Below are 18,575 nucleotides of genomic sequence, written 5' to 3'. Positions count from 1 at the left end.
CCTCTCTCCGCAGCTCGGTGGAGACCTCTAGCATGGAAATGCTGCAAGGAAACCCGGCGACAGGGAAGGGGGGGGCGAGGCGAGACCGGCCTCCTCCTCCTCCTCCTCCTCCTCCTCCTCCTCTCCGCCCAGCCCTGCCGCTGGGGCTGCAGGGAGCGGGGTTTGGAGTTGGCAAGTGGGGGTGACCCGGGCTGCGAGGAGGAGGGAGCTGCCCCGCAGACCCCCCTTGCTACGGTGCCGCCGGCTGCGTCCCCGCACCCCCGGGGAGGTCAGCCCGGAGCAGGGCTGGCTCCAGCGCTGGCTGGGATGTCCTGGCCTTGCCATGGGCTTCTCGGGGACTTTGGGCAAGTCTCGGGACCCTTCATGTGGTGATGTCAGTGCCTTCTCTGCCTCGGTGGTTTTGCATGCGTTGCTCTTCGAGGTGGGGGTGTTTCTAAGCTGCCTAGCTGGACTATGAAAGGGGAAACCTGAAAAAACAGCCCTACAGCGGCAGCTTAGCGTTGTGTCTTCCCCAGCTCTTCCTCTGCTTCTGTGTTCTCCCTGTTTTGCACCCTGATGAGAAATCAGTGCTTCTGATGCAGGTTTCTGTCTTATTTTTGGGAACAAACCCTTATGTCTTTCTGAAGGGTGGAAGGAGCTTACAATTGAGGGAAAAGAGGATTTGTAGAGTTCTGAGGAGGAAACATGTCTTAAGTGAGTTCAGAAAACACTTGGGATTTTAGTACTTGCTTTTCAGCTTAAGGGAATAAGGGTTAGAGAAAGTGGCCCTTCTCCTATTTGCTAGTGTGGAGTTTGCTCCAAGGGGTTTATTTGTCCTTGTCAGCCCTGGAATCCATCAGAGACTCTAAGGTCCAAATTAACTCATGTGACAGTGGGTTTAGATGAATTTTTTTTTTTTTCCTTCTGTGTGATGGAGCTCCTTGGATTTATACTTGATTGCATTACCTTGCAGTGGTGCCTACAGAAAAGGCAATATAAGATGTTTACGCAAGAGCAGCAGACTGTGCATCCAGAAAAGATGGGATCTGTGTCGGAAAACTCTGTCCAATCCAGCAGTGACAGGCAGCTGAGAGCCCCTGCATGATTAAAGTGATGGCTAGTACTCAGCTTTTGTGTACAGTAGCAGAGGAGGAAGATAAAGCAGGGAATAAGAGAGAAATTGGAGGCAATTCCTCTCCCTTTCTCTCCTCACAGATCTCCTTATTATATCTACATGGTCCCAAAGTTCAGTGACTGCCTGAAAAGTCTTCTGCCTTAATGCAGTTGCAGACCAGAATCCAGGAGTCTCTTTTAACCTGGCATTTATAACTCAGCAAAGTTAATCAAGCACTTTTGGAGTGTCTGGGAGAAAGCCATCTCTGACTGGTTCCTAAGCGATTTTAATATAGAAATGGGAAAATCTTAATTTCCTTGTGTCTGTCAGTGTTGAAGAGGCATTTGGACAATGTTGTTAATAACATACTTTAACTTTTGGTCAGCCCTGAAGTGGTCAGGCAGTTGGAAGAGACCTACAATGATCATCTAGTCCAGCTGAGCTGTTCTATTAATTGTGAAAAATAATTGACTGTGAAAACTATTCTGTTCCTAACAGTAACTTATTTTCATTTATCTGTATAGTGTAGCCATACTGAGTGAGTGCTTGGATTCAAAGCCCTAGGCTGTTTGGCAGCAAAAGCCAGATGACATGATTTTGTGAAAATATTTTTTTCTTGTAGGTTTTACAAGAATGTCTCAGATCTGACCTGTCACTTGATATAATCAAACATCGATGATTTCTGTACAGGTTATATGCCCACAAATGAGAATTCCCACAGTCTGCCCCAGCTGGGGAGTCAGCACATTGCTTTCTTTTGCAAAACGATTAGAATTACCTCATTTCCTCTGAAGAAAGGAGATTTGCAGAGCTGAGCATGTGAAATGTAACTCAGCAACACCAAAAAGAGCTGCTTGCAGTTCATAGAGCTGTTCAGTGCAGAAAACAGTGACAATAGCTTCAAAAGCAACACTGCATCACCTCAAACAGCTGCTTTGAGGTGTTCAGTGAGGGCCAAATCCTGAATTCCCAGTCCCCAGGGTTATAAAACATCCTTGCCTTGCAGGTGGGTAGAATTTCATGGGTTAATGGGCCACCACATGCAATGAGCTCGTTGTAAGATGCTTGCAGGGGTACTTGTTACCAAGTCTACTTGCTCTGGGTTCCTTTCAACCCAGGAGTAGGGAGAGGCTGGAGCCAGCTGTTCCCCCGACATCCCGCTGTACCTCTGACCACCCAGGCTCGGGGCCAGGCTGCCGACAGCGGCCGGGATCTCCGGCAGTGGTGAGACAGAGCTGTCATGGGGCTTGTGCCTGAGAGCAGCTGAGCAAAGGGGCTTTGGGGAACAAAGGCTGCGGGCAGAGGGGAGGAAGAAGGGGGCAAAAACGGGAGAGATGGGGGCTGAGGAAGCTGATGGGGGGGAGAAGGCAAAGGTTGGGGAAGAAGAGGAGGAGGCTATCAGGGAAAGTGAAGGGCAGAGAAGGCGGAGGGAGCCTAGGCCAGAGGGGAGAGCGAGGAAGGCTGGAGGAGGAGGGGGGTGAAATGAGGAAAACCGTGTTCTGTGGTGGGTCACAGAAAGGGGAGATGAGGGAGGATGCAGGGGGAATGCGGCCATGGGGAGCGAAGTGTGGGTGAAAAGGGGATGGAGGGAGGGAAGGGGCTGTCCGGGAGGAGGATGAGTGGGAAGGGGTGAAGTGGGGAACGGGTGGCAGCCAGAGATGGGAAAAGAGGGGAGATTGAGGCAGGGGGAGGAGGAGGAAGGGGCCGGGGGAGGAGGAGCCGCGGCCGTGGGTGGAGGAAGGGATGCGGGAGGAGGGGAGGGAGGGCCCGGACCTGCGAGGCCGGGTTTGACAGGAGGGAGGCAGGCAGGGAGAGCCGCCGGCGCGGGGAAGGGGGATGGCGGCAGCGGCGGCCCGAGGAGGGGAGGCGGGATCGGCGGCGTGAGGGACGGCTCTGCCCGGCGCGGCTGAAGGCCGCAGCCCCGCCGAGCCGGGCCGCACCATGGGCAGCGCCGATTCCAAGCTCAACTTCAGGAAGGCGGTGATCCAGCTCACCACCAAGACACAGGTGAGGGCCGCCATGTCGGGAGGTGGGTGAGGTGAGGGGGGGTGGGCGCCGTGTCGGGAGGTGGGTGAGGTGAGGGGGGGCCGCCGTGTCGGGTGGTGGGTGAGGTGAGGGGGGGCCGCCGTGTCGGGAGGTGGGTGAGGTGAGGGCGGGGGGCGCCGTGTCGGGAGGTGGGTGAGGTGAGGGGGGGGGCCGCCATGTCGGGAGGTGGGTGAGGTGAGGGGGGGCCGCCATGTCGGGAGCCGCCCGCCTGACTCCCCCGGCTGTGAGGTGGCCGGGAACGCTCGGAGGCAGCTGGGGCGGGCTGACAGGCCCCTCTCCCCCGGCCCTGCCCTGAGACACCCCCGGTGCTGAGGGAAGGGAGCGGCCGGGCCGCTGCCCCCGCAGCCCGACCCCGCTGCTGGGGGCCGCCGCGGGTGCCTTGGGCATGGGGACAGGGCTGAACGCTGCTGGGGACCCGCGGGGCTCGGGGCGGAGGTGACAGCACCGCCGGGGCTTCGGCCGTGGCTGGCTCTGGGCCGGGCTGTGGCGATGAGGCCTTGCCCTAAGGCTGGGGAGCCGATGGGGGGTCTGGGCCAGCAGGTGCCATCCTCCGAGTCGCTGGTCTGTGGAGGGGCGCGGGCTGTGCCTGGGGGCGCCAGCCGGCTCCGGGGGACAGTGACAGGTCTGGCAGGGCCGTGCCTGTGTCGTGGCACTCGCTGCCTCTGACATCCTGCACCTAAACGGCGTTCTGTGGTAGGAGACTGAGAGGCTGCTGTTGTAAGGGATGTCCATAGCTCCTCATGTATTCAGCTGCAGATTTGCATCACCACAAGGTTTGCCCGTGCCCCCTTTTCTGTATATTTTTTTTTTTCTTCCTGAATAACTGGTTGCAAACCTTGCCCTGCTTTTGCGTGGTAGTCAGTTGAAAGAGCTGTTGGCCAACCGTGCTGTTGGGAGAGCTTTTTGCAGCAGAAGCAGTTTCCATCTGTGAACTGTGAAATAATGCTTTATTTCTGCAGGCTGTAGAGGAGAAGGAATTAAGTGAAAGGAAGTCAGGACTGTGTATAGGGAGGGTGGTTGCTTGGAGGTGCAACAGATGTTGCACATGTCCTGGGACCTAGCTCAGTTCTTGTCTCAAGTTGAGAGCCCAGTAGCAGCAGCACACTGGCAGAAAGTTAGTAGACTGTCCTTCTGTCTAAGGAGGAGAGGGATTTTGCTGTATTGAAAAATCACATCTCAGGTGCTGAGCTACAATGGAGAATTGCTGTTATGATCCACCTTTGGTGGTGAGGGATTAATAGCTGCTAAGAAAACTTGGGGATGATGGCAGAAAGATATTTAACGATGGGAAATGAATTCAGAAGAAAAGGGAATGGATGCAAAGGGTAATAGGAGAAAACCTGTGAAAACTCAGGAGATGAAGACTGGGACTGGGAAATGAATCACAGATAGTAAGGCTGGAATAGCCTTTGAGAAACTGTGTTTATGCTTTCTATGCATCACTTCTATCTGCATTGCTCAGGAATGGCTTTTATGAACATGTTCTTAAAAACCTCCAGTTGTGGATGTTCCACAACCCTAGGCAAAAAGAGAAGTAGATGAATTAATGTTTTAAGATTATTCCAAAGTCTCTTCTGGGTGCCAAATAGATCAGAGTGCCTTCAGCTTTGGACTGTCCTTCCTCCACTGGGAAACATGCTTATAAAGTGAGATTGGGGGGTGGGAAATCAAGCCTACAGGGATCTTCTGAGTCTGCTGTTCACAAAGAAAATCCTGTATGAGGCAATCCTTCACATCGCCAGCCAAGAAGAGAGTGCTCCCCTCCCCTGGTTTATTGACATGTGTAATGAAAGAAGGTTCACTGGGGCCCTGAATAATGGAAGGAGAAAAAGCTTCATTCTTGGTTGGATTAATTCACATCTTTGTTGTCTAGGTGAGACTAACTGCCATGTGGAAAAAGGGTGGGGTGTTGGCGCTCCCATATTTACATACCGTGGAAGGGCACTGGTGTTTGCTTGTGCAGGATGCGTGACTGGACTCTCCTGGAGCCTTCTGAGCTCATACCAGCAGCAAGCTCCATGTAACCTCCTAGTCCATGAGACCCTGGATTCAAAACCAGACTGCAATAATAGACAGAGGCAAATCCTTCAAAGCTATTAGCTCAAAATACGCTTTGCTTCCTCAGCAGCATGTCTTCTTTTTTGCAGCCTTCTCCTCTGACATTAGGTAGCTGGACAAATAGGTTTTCGTCAAATCATCTGTAACATGAAACCATGAGCTTAGTAATGCACTGTGTGGTGTTTCCTAAGGCTCTGATGGAAGGAAGTGGTTGAGCAGAAAGCACTGTTCACTCACTGGTGAAGATTCAGAGTTGGCATTGCAGTTAAATTTTTCTTAAAAAATAAGTTCTTATAATCTCCGGGCTTTTGTTAATTAAAAAATGAGTGTTCATGTGTTAACATTAAAAAAAAAAAAAAGTAATAAATCTGTAAGGAACATAGCACTTGAATGCTTGTAGTGCACGTGGAGCCCAGAACTTGAAAGCTGAACCAAGTACGGGCACAAATGAAACTGACTTAATTGATTTTTTTAATTGCCAAGGAGAAACTGTGAGGTGTAAGAGTATTAAAAAAGAAGAATCACTTCAGAATGATTTCAATGATTAAAAAAGGGCAGTAGTACCAGAAAGAAGGAATTATCTTATGCTACGTATGTATATTTATAATCACACATGGTGAAATGGTCTCTTGGATTTTTAAATGGTATGTATATATTACATAACACTGTACTCCTTTAAATTGATAGAGCCCACCCTTTAATAATAAACCAGGTGTGCTTTATCATAGAGAATGTGTGAGCCCTACTAAATTGCCCATAAAAATGCTGTCGACTTAACAGGTGAAGGGGAACATAGACTGTATGAAATGAAAACCAGTCAGTGGCAGAGCAGGGAACTGAAGCTGGGAGTCTTACCAGCCGGGGAAATGGGCTTTCTTTTCTCAGCCAGTTGGCGGTTAAATGGCTCCTGCAAGCAACTGACTGGAAGATAAGATATTTTAATCTTGTGAACCAGCTTGTTAGATTTTGATGCTAGCTATGCCTCTCTCTTAAAGAGACAGAAAGGATCAAATAGGAGGGACAGACTCCAGTCCTTTCTTTTTCCCTGATGTGGAAATGCAGTAGGACAACAGGCTGTTATTTTCAGCCTGATAAAAGTACATCTTGCACTTAGAGTGGTTGGTTTCTGGTAGCCTGTTTCTGATAGTATTCAAGCTTGACTCCAGTGTCTAAGTGTCTCAGGTCGATCAAAAGCAAAATTATTGTCTTAAAAGCAAAGCTGTAACTAACACTTCACGCAGCTGACTTTTGTCTTAGACTTTCTCTGCCAGACTTCTACAAATCCCATTTTCCAGTTTCCTTTGTAACACTGTCTCTGCTGTGGGAGCAGAGAACTGGCGACAGACTCCTGTGGAGTCTCTCCTTGATTCTGGACTGCTGACTGCAAAGATCCTATAGAAAAATTTTCTATTGCTCTGAAATCTGTGTGGAGCTGCTGTCCTTGGCAGCAGGGATGAAATCTTACTAGTTATTAACGTTTTGAATAAATCTGTCCCCAGCCTTTCCTTTTGCACAGTGGCTCACAAACAGGTGATACAAAAGTGTGTGAATTGCCTCAAAACTAATGCACTGGCCCTGCAGGGTTGCCTGATCTCCTAGAGCTCAGTCAAGTGCTGCATGAATGGCTCTCTGGTCATTACAGTCCACAGTTCGGCCTTATTTATGGTGGAAAGGAGCATGCTGCTGTTACACGTTATCTGAGCTTGCATAGTCCTGGCTAAAAACCCTGGTCAGGGATGAGGGACCTTCTCTGCTGTTGAGTTGCAGAAAAAGGAGAGTCCCTGCCCCAGATGCCTCGCTACCTTGGCTGGTGGGATGCTCAGTTGGCGTGTTGTCAAGAAGCAAGACAAGTGGCTGCTTGCCCCCTTGATTCTCTGCTAATGGTTTGCAGCAACTGTAGAATTGGTTTAAGGACAGTCCTCGGGTAGGGGCCTGTTGGAGGAATTGCTGGGAATGGACATTTGATATAAAGGTGTAAGTGCAGAGAGCTCTTAGTTGGGAGGAGGGTGCAAACACCCTGCCTGAGTTTGTGAGGGATGGTATCTGAAAGAGAAAGCGAAGGTGGTGCTCGCGTTAGGCTGAAGACAGTAACGAATGGGGGAAGGCTGTGCCTTGGGACCTTTTCCTGTTTATAGGACATGGTCAGCTCCCCTCTGTTTTCCTGTTTCCCGTGACATATCCTGTTTTCCTGGGGACTGCCCGTTCAGGGCCATGATTTTCTGCTCAGTAGCTGGCAAGATGAGCGTCTTCCTTTTCTGACTCCTGAAACATGTGTGTAGTGTGCTTTAAAGAACCTGAAACCCAACATTTAAAACTATTGGGAAATAAAGACTGGAGATGTCCAATAGGACTGGTTCCGCATTTGTGTGGGTAGAAGGTCTTTACACCTTGCCCAGGTGAACTGAAGCCAAAAGTCTCCCTCCTTGCCCACTCTGAGATGTCACATCACCTCGGCTCTGCCCACTGTGTTCTTGGCAACCGCGCTGTGCTATGGTCATCTCACCCCTTTGGTGTGGAGAACTTGGTTCAGACAGCAGCGTCTCTGCCAGTTAACTCTGTAACTTCAGCAGCCTCTGCAGTGGAGTGGGGGGGGGGTGTCAGGAACTTCTTTGCTCTCCAGATCTGTGGGTTGTGTTTCCAGAGCTACTGATCCTTCAATTCTTCTGGCAACAATGAAGTTCTCATTCTCATTGCACCACTGGTGCAGAGCTGGCTGTCTGCACCGTACTGGAGGAACATCAGACTCGTTCTTATCTGTGCTGCAGCTCCCTCCCCAAAAGAGGACAGGTCTGTGCTGATGTGGAGGATCCGAAGTGGCCCCAGCTCACAGCATTGCTGGTGAGAATTCAGCTCCTCATGAGCTCTTCTGGTTAAAGCACTGTCAAGGCTAGCTGCAGTGCTGTGGGATTTGTTACTGCAGCATGTGCAGGACCAACACTTGTAACTAAATCTTGACATTTCCAAATGAAGATATCCATGGCTGGTGAACAGGACTGTTCTAGGTCTTTATATTTCTCTTCTCTGTGAGCTAGATAACAGGCTGTTGGGTGAGCTCGGCATGAGGAAATGGATATTTAGATCCCCAGAGATGCTGTGTGCAGAATACAATCAGCTTAAAAACGTCCAGTAATGTTCTGTCAAGGAGATGAATATTATGTGAATCGAGTAGCTTCATGATGCCAGACTGTTAATTAGAACAGGGGGGCTGTGGGGATGTGAGTGACTCAGTACTGAACCGTGTCCCAGGATTGTGCATGGGATACCATCTGTTGATGTGGAGCTGACTTGCTGCAGCTATTAAAAATGAAAGAAATGATGTTTTAGAGTAATCTGCTTGCCAAGATGGCAGCCGTGACATTAATGTGCAGCATTCCAGCATCCAACATTGCAGCTTGGCTAATTGCTGCTATGCTTCTCTACTTCCGTGTAGTTTTAGTCAGAGACTGTGTTCTTCAGTCTGCCTTAGCTGTTGTGTTACCATCTGTAAAATAGCGGTTGTGTTCAGCCTCTGAGGAGGCCTCAGGCTAGTGGGAGGTAAAGGGATTGGTGTCTGCTGGAGTGAAATGGTTTTCTGCTTCCCCTCTAGATGAGAGTGAAGCCATTATTTATGCATGATCTCCAATTAGCAGCAATTGCTGCTCACTGTTGTTGGTGGGAGTGGCTGTGGCAGGCAGCCAGTGGGTACATGTGGCAATTATACATGTGGTTGTGGTACGTGGTTTGAAAGGGGGTGTAGGAAGTGTAGGACGTTTTGTGCATTACATAGGTTGGATTTCCAAATACTTGGCTCTTTTTGGGGAGTGTAATTAGAGATGAGATGTGCAAAGTAGTTTTGCTTCCATTTAAGCATTTCATGACCAGGTTACAAAGAGCACAGCTTCTTCACACACTCAGGAAACTGAAAGTCAGGCTCTAAACACTTGGCTGTTCCTACAGATCCCTTCTGACGAGCTGTGATCTTGAACCATTTAGAAAAAGTTGCTCTTCCCTTGGGAAGAGGTTTGGTGGGAACTTGCTTTGGTGGCCAGGTGATAAAATAAGAGGGTTTCAGCACTAGAGCAGAGTTTAAGAAGGTGCCTAAACATGTGAGGTTTTTTTTCTGGCTTTGTTTTTAAAGACTGAAGAGTTGCTTGGGCTGATGCGTTGTATGGCTGGAAGGACCAGAACAAGCAATAAGCAGCCTCTGCGGCACTGGAGCGTTAAGGCAGAGAGCTGCAGGGCAGTAACCTGCTATACCAGTTTGGGGGCGGCCTGCCTGCCAGCCCCTCTCACTTTTTGGCCTTCGGGTGGTAGTGACACATCACATGCTCGCAGACTGTGGCTGTTAATTCAGGATGTGATAGCAAAGGGGGAAATGCAGCACTTCTCCGTGTCAGAGCTGTGAATGAGCTCCTGTCTTAGCTGCATTTAGAAACAGCATAGAGCTGGGCAAGTTTTCTGCCTGCTACAGCAGAGCTGGGAGTGGGCAGGAATTGTTTAAGTTAAACACATGTTCATATTTTTGCCATCTGACATGGTAGACCCGCCCACGGTGCTGATTATCGCAGTTAGCAAGAGCTGCTGTTTGCTTTAGAGCTGGTGCACGTCACAGGCAGGAGGCTCCCCCTCACCCCAAGCTGAGGGCTGGGGTTGCTCAGGCAGATGGTTCTTCTGACCTGCCGAACGTGGCACCGTGCCTTGGCTTGGCTGGGGAAACTCCTCTGGAAAAGCTTCTATTTTCCTCTTCTGACCGAAATTTTGGATCTACCTCTTTCACACTGCTTGGTATAAATAGGATGTATTTATCCCACCCCTGTAGCTGGACCCTTGGGTCTGGATGAGCACTCCCAGCCTTGTTTGGGTGATGCCTGTATCTTGGCAAGTATTAACATTTAGGTGGGAAGAGCTGTGCTTAGACTGGCTGAAAAGTTCAGTCTCTTCTGATTCTTGAAAGCTCCCAGGCTTTGGATGCCTGAGATGTTGTGTAATGGAGATGCCTTCTTGTTCAGCAAACAGTGCTGGCATTTTCACCTTTTGGGGAGTGGCAGATCATGGCTTTGCTTCTGCAGGGTTGGAGGCACCGCTGGCCTGTTGTGTCTGAGCCTCTGCTTCCCCTTGAATGGCCAGTGCTGCTCTCTGGCTCTACAGAGCCGTAAAAGGCAAAGCAAGGTCCAGTCTGCTTTGTTCAGCTGTGTATAACCTGATACCCAGGTTGTCATCATTGTTGTTTTGATATCTGACTAGATACCACACTGTCAGGAAGAAGTGGGGGGTGAATAATATTTGGACTCTGCAGCCAGCTGTACAGAGCTGTCTTTCCAGCTGCAGTCTGGCAAACAGACCGTCCTCGTGGCCAGCATCCCTAGCACTGGGGTTTCAGAGTGGGTTTGAGGAGAATCCTTGTTCTCTCACTGTGAAAAGGGGACAAGAGTGCTCGTGAAAGAGGAGGTTGTCTGCACCTGCAGAACCAGAACAGGTAATGGGAAGAGGCGTATTCCCAGGCATGCGGGGTAGGATGGGCTTCTCAGATCACAGGTCTGAAATGGATTGATTTTTTTGGTATATCAGACTTCTCCTTCCATCTAACTCTTTGAATTGCACACTTAGTGCTTTTTAAGAACAAAGCCTTGGCAGCGACCAGCTGCACTGAGTCCAGTTCCCTATAAATATTTGATTCGGAAAGATCAATTCTGTTGCATCTATAAGTGCTTTGAGGTGGGTCTGTCAGTTCTGTGGGTCTGTTCGTGCTCTAATGTGAGATATCCCTGATTGCTTCCTCAAGACTTTGGTTACAACAGAAGTAATTCCAGTGCACTCTCAGGGCATCCTTGGCTTGCTCTGAAGGTGACAGAGCACATGAGAGCAGCCTGGACCACCTGCGTTGGTAAAGATCTTGTAATACACGCCCTAGATTGCAGACAAGCGGGAGGTCTCATGTATCTTGTGAATCTGTGAAAGACTTGGGGAGTCCCAGTCTGATGCAGCTGGTCACATAAATGTCTTGTTGCTCACCCTCTTGCTGAGGGAATGCTCTGTTTGGGAGATCAAATCGGCCACAGCCCTGGTAACAAAGAGGTTGAGATACAAAACCAGTGCCAGTATGTTTTATTGAACCTTGTCTGTGCCTGGTCCCATCCCCAAGCCAGGCATAATGCCTGATGTTTGGATCTCATAGAATGGTAGTTCTGCATCTGTAACCATGTTTGTCTCTCCACAGCCTGTGGAGGCAACGGATGATGCCTTTTGGGACCAGTTCTGGGCAGACACAGCCACTTCAGTGCAGGATGTCTTTGCCCTTGTACCAGCTGCAGAGATCCGAGCAGTGAGAGAAGAATCACCTTCAAACTTGGCGACTTTGTGTTATAAGGTAAGGTTGGTGCTGTGCTAGTAGGGGGGGTGTCCCTGGGTAACCAGTCCTCTGGCTCCCAAGGGGAGACAGGTACCATATTATTTCCTTGTGCCACATGATGTGCTTGCTTGTCCCTGTCTCCTCCTGATGGTAACTCTCAGCCCTTCCTCTCTTTAGCACAGACCACAGCTGGCGTTTGCTCAATTTTGAGCCTTTTTGCTCTTGTCCCCTCCTGTATTTCACTCTACTCTCTTGGGTCTTGCCTGCTGTATAAACTGCTTCCTGCTTAGGGGACTTTGTACCAAGGCTGCATATTTGTGGCGAGGCTGGTACATCTGATTCCTTGTCTGCATCTGATTGCTCCTCACCATGCATCAGTCTGGCTTCAAGCTGATAGACCCAGAGGGATGCGGAGATTGTGACTGTACAAATGCCTGGCTGAAGTTTGAGGGAGATCTTAAGACTTTTCTTCCTTCTGCTGTGACATCAAAGCATCCCTGATGCTGCTTCTGGTGTTGCCACGTCCTTGTGTGGAGCACAAGGGACGTTGACTCACGTTTCCTACCCTGCCAGCTCTGGCAAATTGTCAAGCTGGTGAGCAACAGCCTGAGGCTTACTCTGCCTGGGAAAGTGCAGGTGTTAATAATGCTCCTGATTTGAGCCATGCAAAGAGTAGCTTTGAATTTGTAGTATTGGAAACATTTGGAATGTCATTTTTTCCAGTTTTAAATGGTTGTTGCTGTCCTGTTTTTCTTTGCTGCTCTACAAAATGTGAATGAAACCTACTGAATCATACCAAAGTACCTCTGACTGGGAGTCATGCCTCAGGCAGATGCCTGTAGTGGATACTTGAGAAGGAATACAAAAATGAGTAAAAATGGAATGGTTCTTCCCTAGTGCTGTCTCCTGGCTTCTGGCAATCAGCAACCTGGAAATTGAGAAGGGCTGAGGAGACCGGTACTGACTATATAACCGCTTTGACTGTGTCCTTTTTCCCCAAAACCAAGGCTAAAATATGAACTGTTCTCCCTGCTGGAAGCAGATGTGTTGGGGGGAGACCTGGTGACTCCAGGGCTGTTTATCCAGGAGCCCTAGGTCTTGGGATATCAGGTCAGAGGAGCCTCCAGACTCCTGCAGTGCTTTTGCCAGGCTGAGGGCCCTGACCTGTGCCTGGTGCAGTGTGCCACTGGACTTAGCAATGCTGCATGTTTGTGGAGAGCACAGCAGCATGGCTGAAATGTCATTTGCAGTCATGACTGGAGACTCGGACTGTGCAGTCATAAATGTGTGTGAAAAAAAATAGTTAAGCTCAGTCACAGAGTAGTGTGTGGACAGACTGAGACTACACAAACAGCATTTAAATAGCCATTAAGGCGATGATGCAGGCTAGCGGAGTCAGTGATCCAGACAGTCTGCTATGAAAATAAGCAGGGACACATGACCTCATGAATTAAAAAGCAGCAAGGTGAATTCTTGGTAAATGTTTTGGCTTTCATTCCCCCTCAGTTTCCCCTTGGGATCAGGGAGTAAGAGCAAGTGGGTGCAGCTGCTGGGGAAAGGAGCTGCCCTTTTCACTCTGTGGGTAAAACCCCGTGCCAATGCCTCCTGGGGCTGTGGTTGTTGCCTGGCAAGACCCACATCCTATTCTGAAAAACTCAGTGTGATGGTACCCATTGGCAGTTTCAGCAGTGATTGGATGGACTGCAGAGACCCAGAAGTTCTTTCCAGAGCAGCAGTCCTATTCCCAGGGTCACTTAAGAGTCACAGACAGCAGCTTAGCTCCCACCTCCTGAGTCAGGAGAGGTCCCCACTGTAATCACAACAGCACACAGAGATCTGTCGGACTTTGTGTGTTCCTGTGCAGTCTTCCCCTGCCAGCGCCTCACGCCGTGCAGCACAGTGCTGCTGCCTTGGTTCTGCCTGCGTCTCCTGCGCCTGATGTGGCTGATTAATCTGATCTGTTTTTTGCAGTGTGTGGTGTCATGGAGCAGTGTTGGAAGGAGCCTTCTGGTGCTGTGGCTGTCTGTCTCACATGGCATGACACGTGTGCTGCGTGGATTAGTCCTGGCATGTGAGCTCTCTTGCAGCAGGAGAATAGAAATTCAGGAAGGTCTGTTTAAGATCATTAACCCTATTTCTGCAGTGTTGCAAACAGCAACAGCACCTGTACCATTGAACTCCAAGAAAATGGTCTCCAAGAACTGCTTATAACTCTACGTGAGGGTGTCACCAGCAGACAGACCTGCTCAACTCTTGCTAACTTGTGTCCAGACTAATGCTACCTGCCATGATTTTGTTTCCTTCAGGCTGTGGAGAAGCTGGTGCAGGGAGCAGAGAGCGGCTGCCACACGGAGAAGGAGAGGCAAATCGTCTTGAACTGCTGCCGGCTCCTCACCCGTATCCTGCCTTACATCTTCGAGGACCCAGACTGGAGAGGTTTCTTCTGGTCAACTGTCCCTGGGGCTGGCCGAGGAGGGGTCTGTCTCTTGGCACTTATTCTTCTTCCTGGAGGGTGAAGGGGAGGCTGCAACGAGGGGACCCCATATACTTTTGGGGGCAGCTTTATTCCAGTTATTTCTATTTAGTCAGAAATTAGGTGGCACCTTCTAAGTTCTTTTCCTTCCTTTGATTCTTGCTGCTCTTCCTCTCACCCTCAGCTGCTTTGTTTAGCACAGGTTGCTGCATCATCTGAGTATTTCACTTGAGTGTGTAGCTGTAAGAGAGCACTGGTATGTGAGAGAAGGCTTCTCCAGTATAACTGAAGGTGTGAATCAAACGTGAGACCAGTACTAAAGGCTGTATGACTTTCCTAAACCAAAATGACCTTATTCCATTAACTGAAGTTGATTTAAGATTCAAGTCAAACTGAAATAGCATGTCATTTCCACTGATTTTACAATGTCACGTTTAAAGCAAACAGTCCCAGAGAAGTTCTCAGCCTCATGACTCAATACCCTGCTTATGAGCTGAGGGATACAGTTTTAACCAGGGGTCTAGCCTGATAGTTGAAGCCCACAACTGAGCAAGAGTGCCTAAAGGATTAGGGTTAAAGAATTAGGTACTGTTTCTGGCTCTGTCAGTGATGTGTGTAACCTCAGGGGAGTCTCTGAACCTCCCTGCATTTCTCTGGAGAGCAGACATGGTAGTCGTCTTCTGTGTCTCTCAAAGGAATGGGATGGAAGTGCTTTAGGATCTCCCGCAAATAGCAATAGTGTTGAAAATGCAGTTGAGTTAGGCCAGGAATACATATTTGCCTGCTTATTCCTTTGGCAGCTGCTGCTCTGTGCATAAAGAGCACTCTCCTGTGAGTTTCTGAATCTGCAGGTCAGCATGGCTGTGCTGAAGCGTGTGGTTTCCCCTGCACGTTAAGTGTACTGCAGTGTGTTTGGGGAGGTTATAAAGGATCAGCAGTGGCTGGTACAGTACAGACCTTGCACCTTGCGCTTTCTCTACCTGTCACCTCTGATCTGTTTTGCCTGAGGCACTTCAAGGGGAAGTTCTGTGTGGTGGGAAGGGAAGTCTTTCCTAGCCCTGCTCTGTTGTGTGATCTGTATGAGTGGGAGGGTGGTGGTTGTCCATCCTTTCATCCCTGCAGGGAATTATGGAGAGGCTTAACAATGGAGGAGCTTGTCTGGGGAAGGAACATGTGGGGTGCCTGGTGCTCTGATCCAGCCAAGCTTCTGTTACAACTGTTTTTCCACCTTCTTCAGCACCTGGAAGCGAGAGTTTTTCAGCCTTGGAGTGGTGAAGTCACCCCAAGGCGATCCATCCCAGTGTCTGTGTGCTGGGTTTGGGAGCCCTCCCGCTGCGTTGTGCCTCCTAAATATCAGTGAAGCTGTTGTGGTTCAGTGTGCTCCATCACTTAACCATGTGCAGAAGCAGCAGTAAGGCTGGCAGGGGATAATAAATAAAGCCCTGAGACATTAGGGAAGCTGGGGCCACATCTAATTTAGGAGCAACATCTCTGCTGCCTGAAGGCTGATTTCTCCCTGGGAACTGAAGGGGAAGATGGTAGTATGCCTGGACCATCAGATAGTAAATATCTCTGTGATTATCCTTTGCCTGCTTCATGATGCAGTGATGGATGGCAGAGCTCCTGGAGCATGGGTGTCTTCCCCCTGTAAGGGAGTTTGTATTGTGTACAGATCTATTGGTTTGTTGTGTGTTACCCGTTTTGGATGTGGTGGTACCCAGAGTCTGCAGGGACTTTTTCTGGCAGCTGAGGCAATGTTAGCAAAGATCATTCTCGGGAAAGAAACCCTCTTGTACCCTAATGCTTGTCATTTCATCTCTGACTGCGAGCTCAAGTAAAAGCCAGCTTTCCTGGGTCCATCCATCCTCTCTGGGCCTCTCCTTACATCCTGGATCTGTTCGATGGTAGCCTGCTGTCACTGAGACACATGTCAGAGCCACACAGCCTATTATCTCTGTTAGCTGCTGGCTGTGATTTCAGAGCTGTGTGTCGTGCGCAGGCTGACAGAGGCCTGGCTGAGATAGATAAGCTCCTGCCATTCCTGCTCCCTGCCTTGTCCTCCAGCCCTAGTGTGTGGTGGGGAAGGCCTCCCATCCAGGATGCTCTTTGACAGGCAGGATCTGGCAAGGTTTCCCGTGGCAACGGCTGCAGAGGAGTAGCCATGCATGATTTGAGTGATTGCTTTGAATGCTGGAGATGGCAAAATCCCCTCTGCTGTCGTGCTTGCTCTGCCATGGCAGGCTGAGGCAGCCCCTGGCATGGTGCACATAGCCTCTCCGGTTCCGTCACCTCCAGTTCTGGGCAGCCCATGCAGGACTTGGAGAGGTTTTACACCTTATCGCTGCTGGCTGGCTTCTTCCTATTGCTGTCTCTGTGCACCGTCCAAATCACCCTCCTTCATGACTGTAAAACCCTCTTTTTAAATGGTTCCCTTTCCTTTTGTCTTCAGGAAGTCAAGCATCTCCATGTGGCAAGGTCCAGTGCTACTTTTCAGTTTCCTCAACATCTCTAGGCCTTCGTCTGCTCAGTTTGGTGTCATTAAAGAGCTGGTTCCTGTTTAGTCATCACCTTCCAGGGGGGAATTTCTTTCCTGTACTGGCTGGGTTTTGTGTGTTTCTCCCTCTTGTTCCTTTGTAACTTCTTGCCTCCCTGTGTGTTCCTGGGGAGTGTATCTTCTCTTGCTGTGTTATAATAGTGTTACTGTGTGCTCTTTGCTAACCTTGTCTGACAATACTCTTCTATGTTTCTTGCTTTTAGGGAGATGAAGATGATGAAAATGCCCGGCCTCTGGCTGAGTCATTGCTCCTTGCTGTTGCAGACTTGCTCTTCTGTCCTGATTTCACTGTGCAGAGCCACCGGAGGAGCACAGTGGTAAGTTGAATCATGAGATTATCTGCATAGAGGTAGTTTAGCTGCATGGTTGGGGGGTATCCTGGAAAACTCCAGCAGCTTCCTGCAAACCTGCAGGCAGGAAAATGCGGAGTCGCTGAGCTTGAACCCACAGGGACTAATATTGATCAACATTTTGGATTCACTGTGTGGTGTTTGTGCCTTCTAAAACAGATGTTCTGAGACAGCTGGGTGGGTCTCAGCTGGAGTGGCTGGTGCTTACCCCTGCACTACAGCTTGGCCCTCAGGAAAAGGTGGTTATGTTGGCAAACAACTGCTCTCCTGTTGTTGCCAGCAGAGCAAAGACCTTTAGCACCTTGTTCCTTTCACTGGCAATTTGGTGCAGTCTGGGGCAGGAAGCAGGTGTTTGATCAGAGGTGCTGTGATCTGAATGAGTAGATGGTCTCTGTTGTGTCTTTCCACCTCCTCTTCCTCTTTGTATCATTGTAGTAAAGACAAATGTGTTCTGATCCTTACGGTGACTGTCTTTACTTCAGAGGAGTTCCCTGAAGCAGGGATCTCCTACAAGGTGTGCTAAGGACAGATTCTGGTGCATCTCCTTCCCTCCCTCTCTCTCTCTCTCTCCCCACCAACGACTCTGGTGTTTCTTGTAGGTCCAGTCTATAAAAAAAAAAAGTGGGCAGCCCTCCTTTTGGATACAGCTATAAAGTAAATTAAAAGTGAACGTGCTAGACCACTGTGTATTTGATGGCTGCAAAAATCCCCGAGTACTAAATTGCTTGCTTCAGGTTTCTGGGTGGTAGAAACAGAGTTAAAATCTGTCACCTGGGGATGAGGGGCTGAGGCTGGATCAGAGCCACATGGGTATGTGCTAAGAGTAAGTGGGAGTGTGGCTGAAAGAGATGCACTTGTCTTGTGCTGTCACATGGGATGGATTGCACAAGTTGGGGTGACAACACTTTTTCCTGGGAGAGCCCTCTGCCACTGCACCTGTGATTTCTCCCTTGGCAACAGCCAGCCTGGCTTTCCAGGGCTCTGGCAAGTTGAATTAGATGATGGGATGGTGAATGCTTTATGTTCCTTGCTGTTAGCTGCCTGTCTACTGCCTGCAGCTTCTGCAGTCTTTGCTTAGCTGTCTTCCCTCCCTTGATCTGGTCTGACCTGCGCTTTTGGGTCAGGTTAAGAGCAGAGATGGGTACAACCACCTCCTGCTTATGGCAGAACAGTGTATGGCCCTGGAGGTAAAGATTGTGGTGGATAATTGCTGAAGCAGAATTGAGTGAAGAGGAAGAGCAAGAGCTGGGAGGGAATGGGCAAAGGAGTCCCAGGAGTGACCCATACTCTTTTGGTGTTTGTCTTCCTATTGAAGTCAGCCCTGGAATTATGGCTAGAAATGGGGATCCCTCTGTCATGCACAGTGCCTGCATCTCTGTGTTTTATCACTTGCAAAGGTTGAGCTCTTTGAAGACATCAGCACCTGCTTTTTTAGGCCTGGGGAGCTGCTGTAATGATGGCTGGTAACATGCTGTCTCCTCCCAGCGTTCCTGCTTAGTCACACATGGTAGAAGCAGGTTTGTGGGTGTAATTGCATTTCTTTCCATGAAGCGTGTGCCTGGCAGGAGATTTGGTTGTGGAGGGAGGTCTTGGGCTCTCCAGTCTCAGCAAGAGTTGTTCTGAGGAGCTTCGAGAGAAACCTGACAGCAGGTGAACTCTGGCCTATCTGTAGG

At 49.5% G+C, this 18,575-nt stretch overlaps 1 protein-coding gene across 2 annotated transcripts in view; it reads left to right on the top strand.

The window, feature by feature from the left end:
• The first annotated feature begins 2,875 nt into the window (after window positions 1-2,875).
• HID1 (HID1 domain containing) overlaps window positions 2,876-18,575 on the top strand; it is a 31,500-nt gene continuing 15,800 nt past the window's right edge. For both annotated transcript variants that reach the window (XM_074846895.1, XM_074846894.1), the window contains exons 1-4: window positions 2,876-3,100; window positions 11,394-11,543; window positions 13,832-14,002; window positions 16,756-16,869. In XM_074846895.1, coding sequence (XP_074702996.1) covers window positions 3,035-3,100; window positions 11,394-11,543; window positions 13,832-14,002; window positions 16,756-16,869 — 501 coding nt within the window. In that variant the 5' untranslated portion in view covers window positions 2,876-3,034. The remainder of the gene's footprint in view (window positions 3,101-11,393; window positions 11,544-13,831; window positions 14,003-16,755; window positions 16,870-18,575) is intronic.

This window comes from Strix aluco, chromosome 21 (assembly GCF_031877795.1).
Source record: "Strix aluco isolate bStrAlu1 chromosome 21, bStrAlu1.hap1, whole genome shotgun sequence".
Classification (NCBI taxonomy): domain Eukaryota; kingdom Metazoa; phylum Chordata; class Aves; order Strigiformes; family Strigidae; genus Strix; species Strix aluco.
This window is presented reverse-complemented; position numbering and strand designations above follow the sequence as displayed.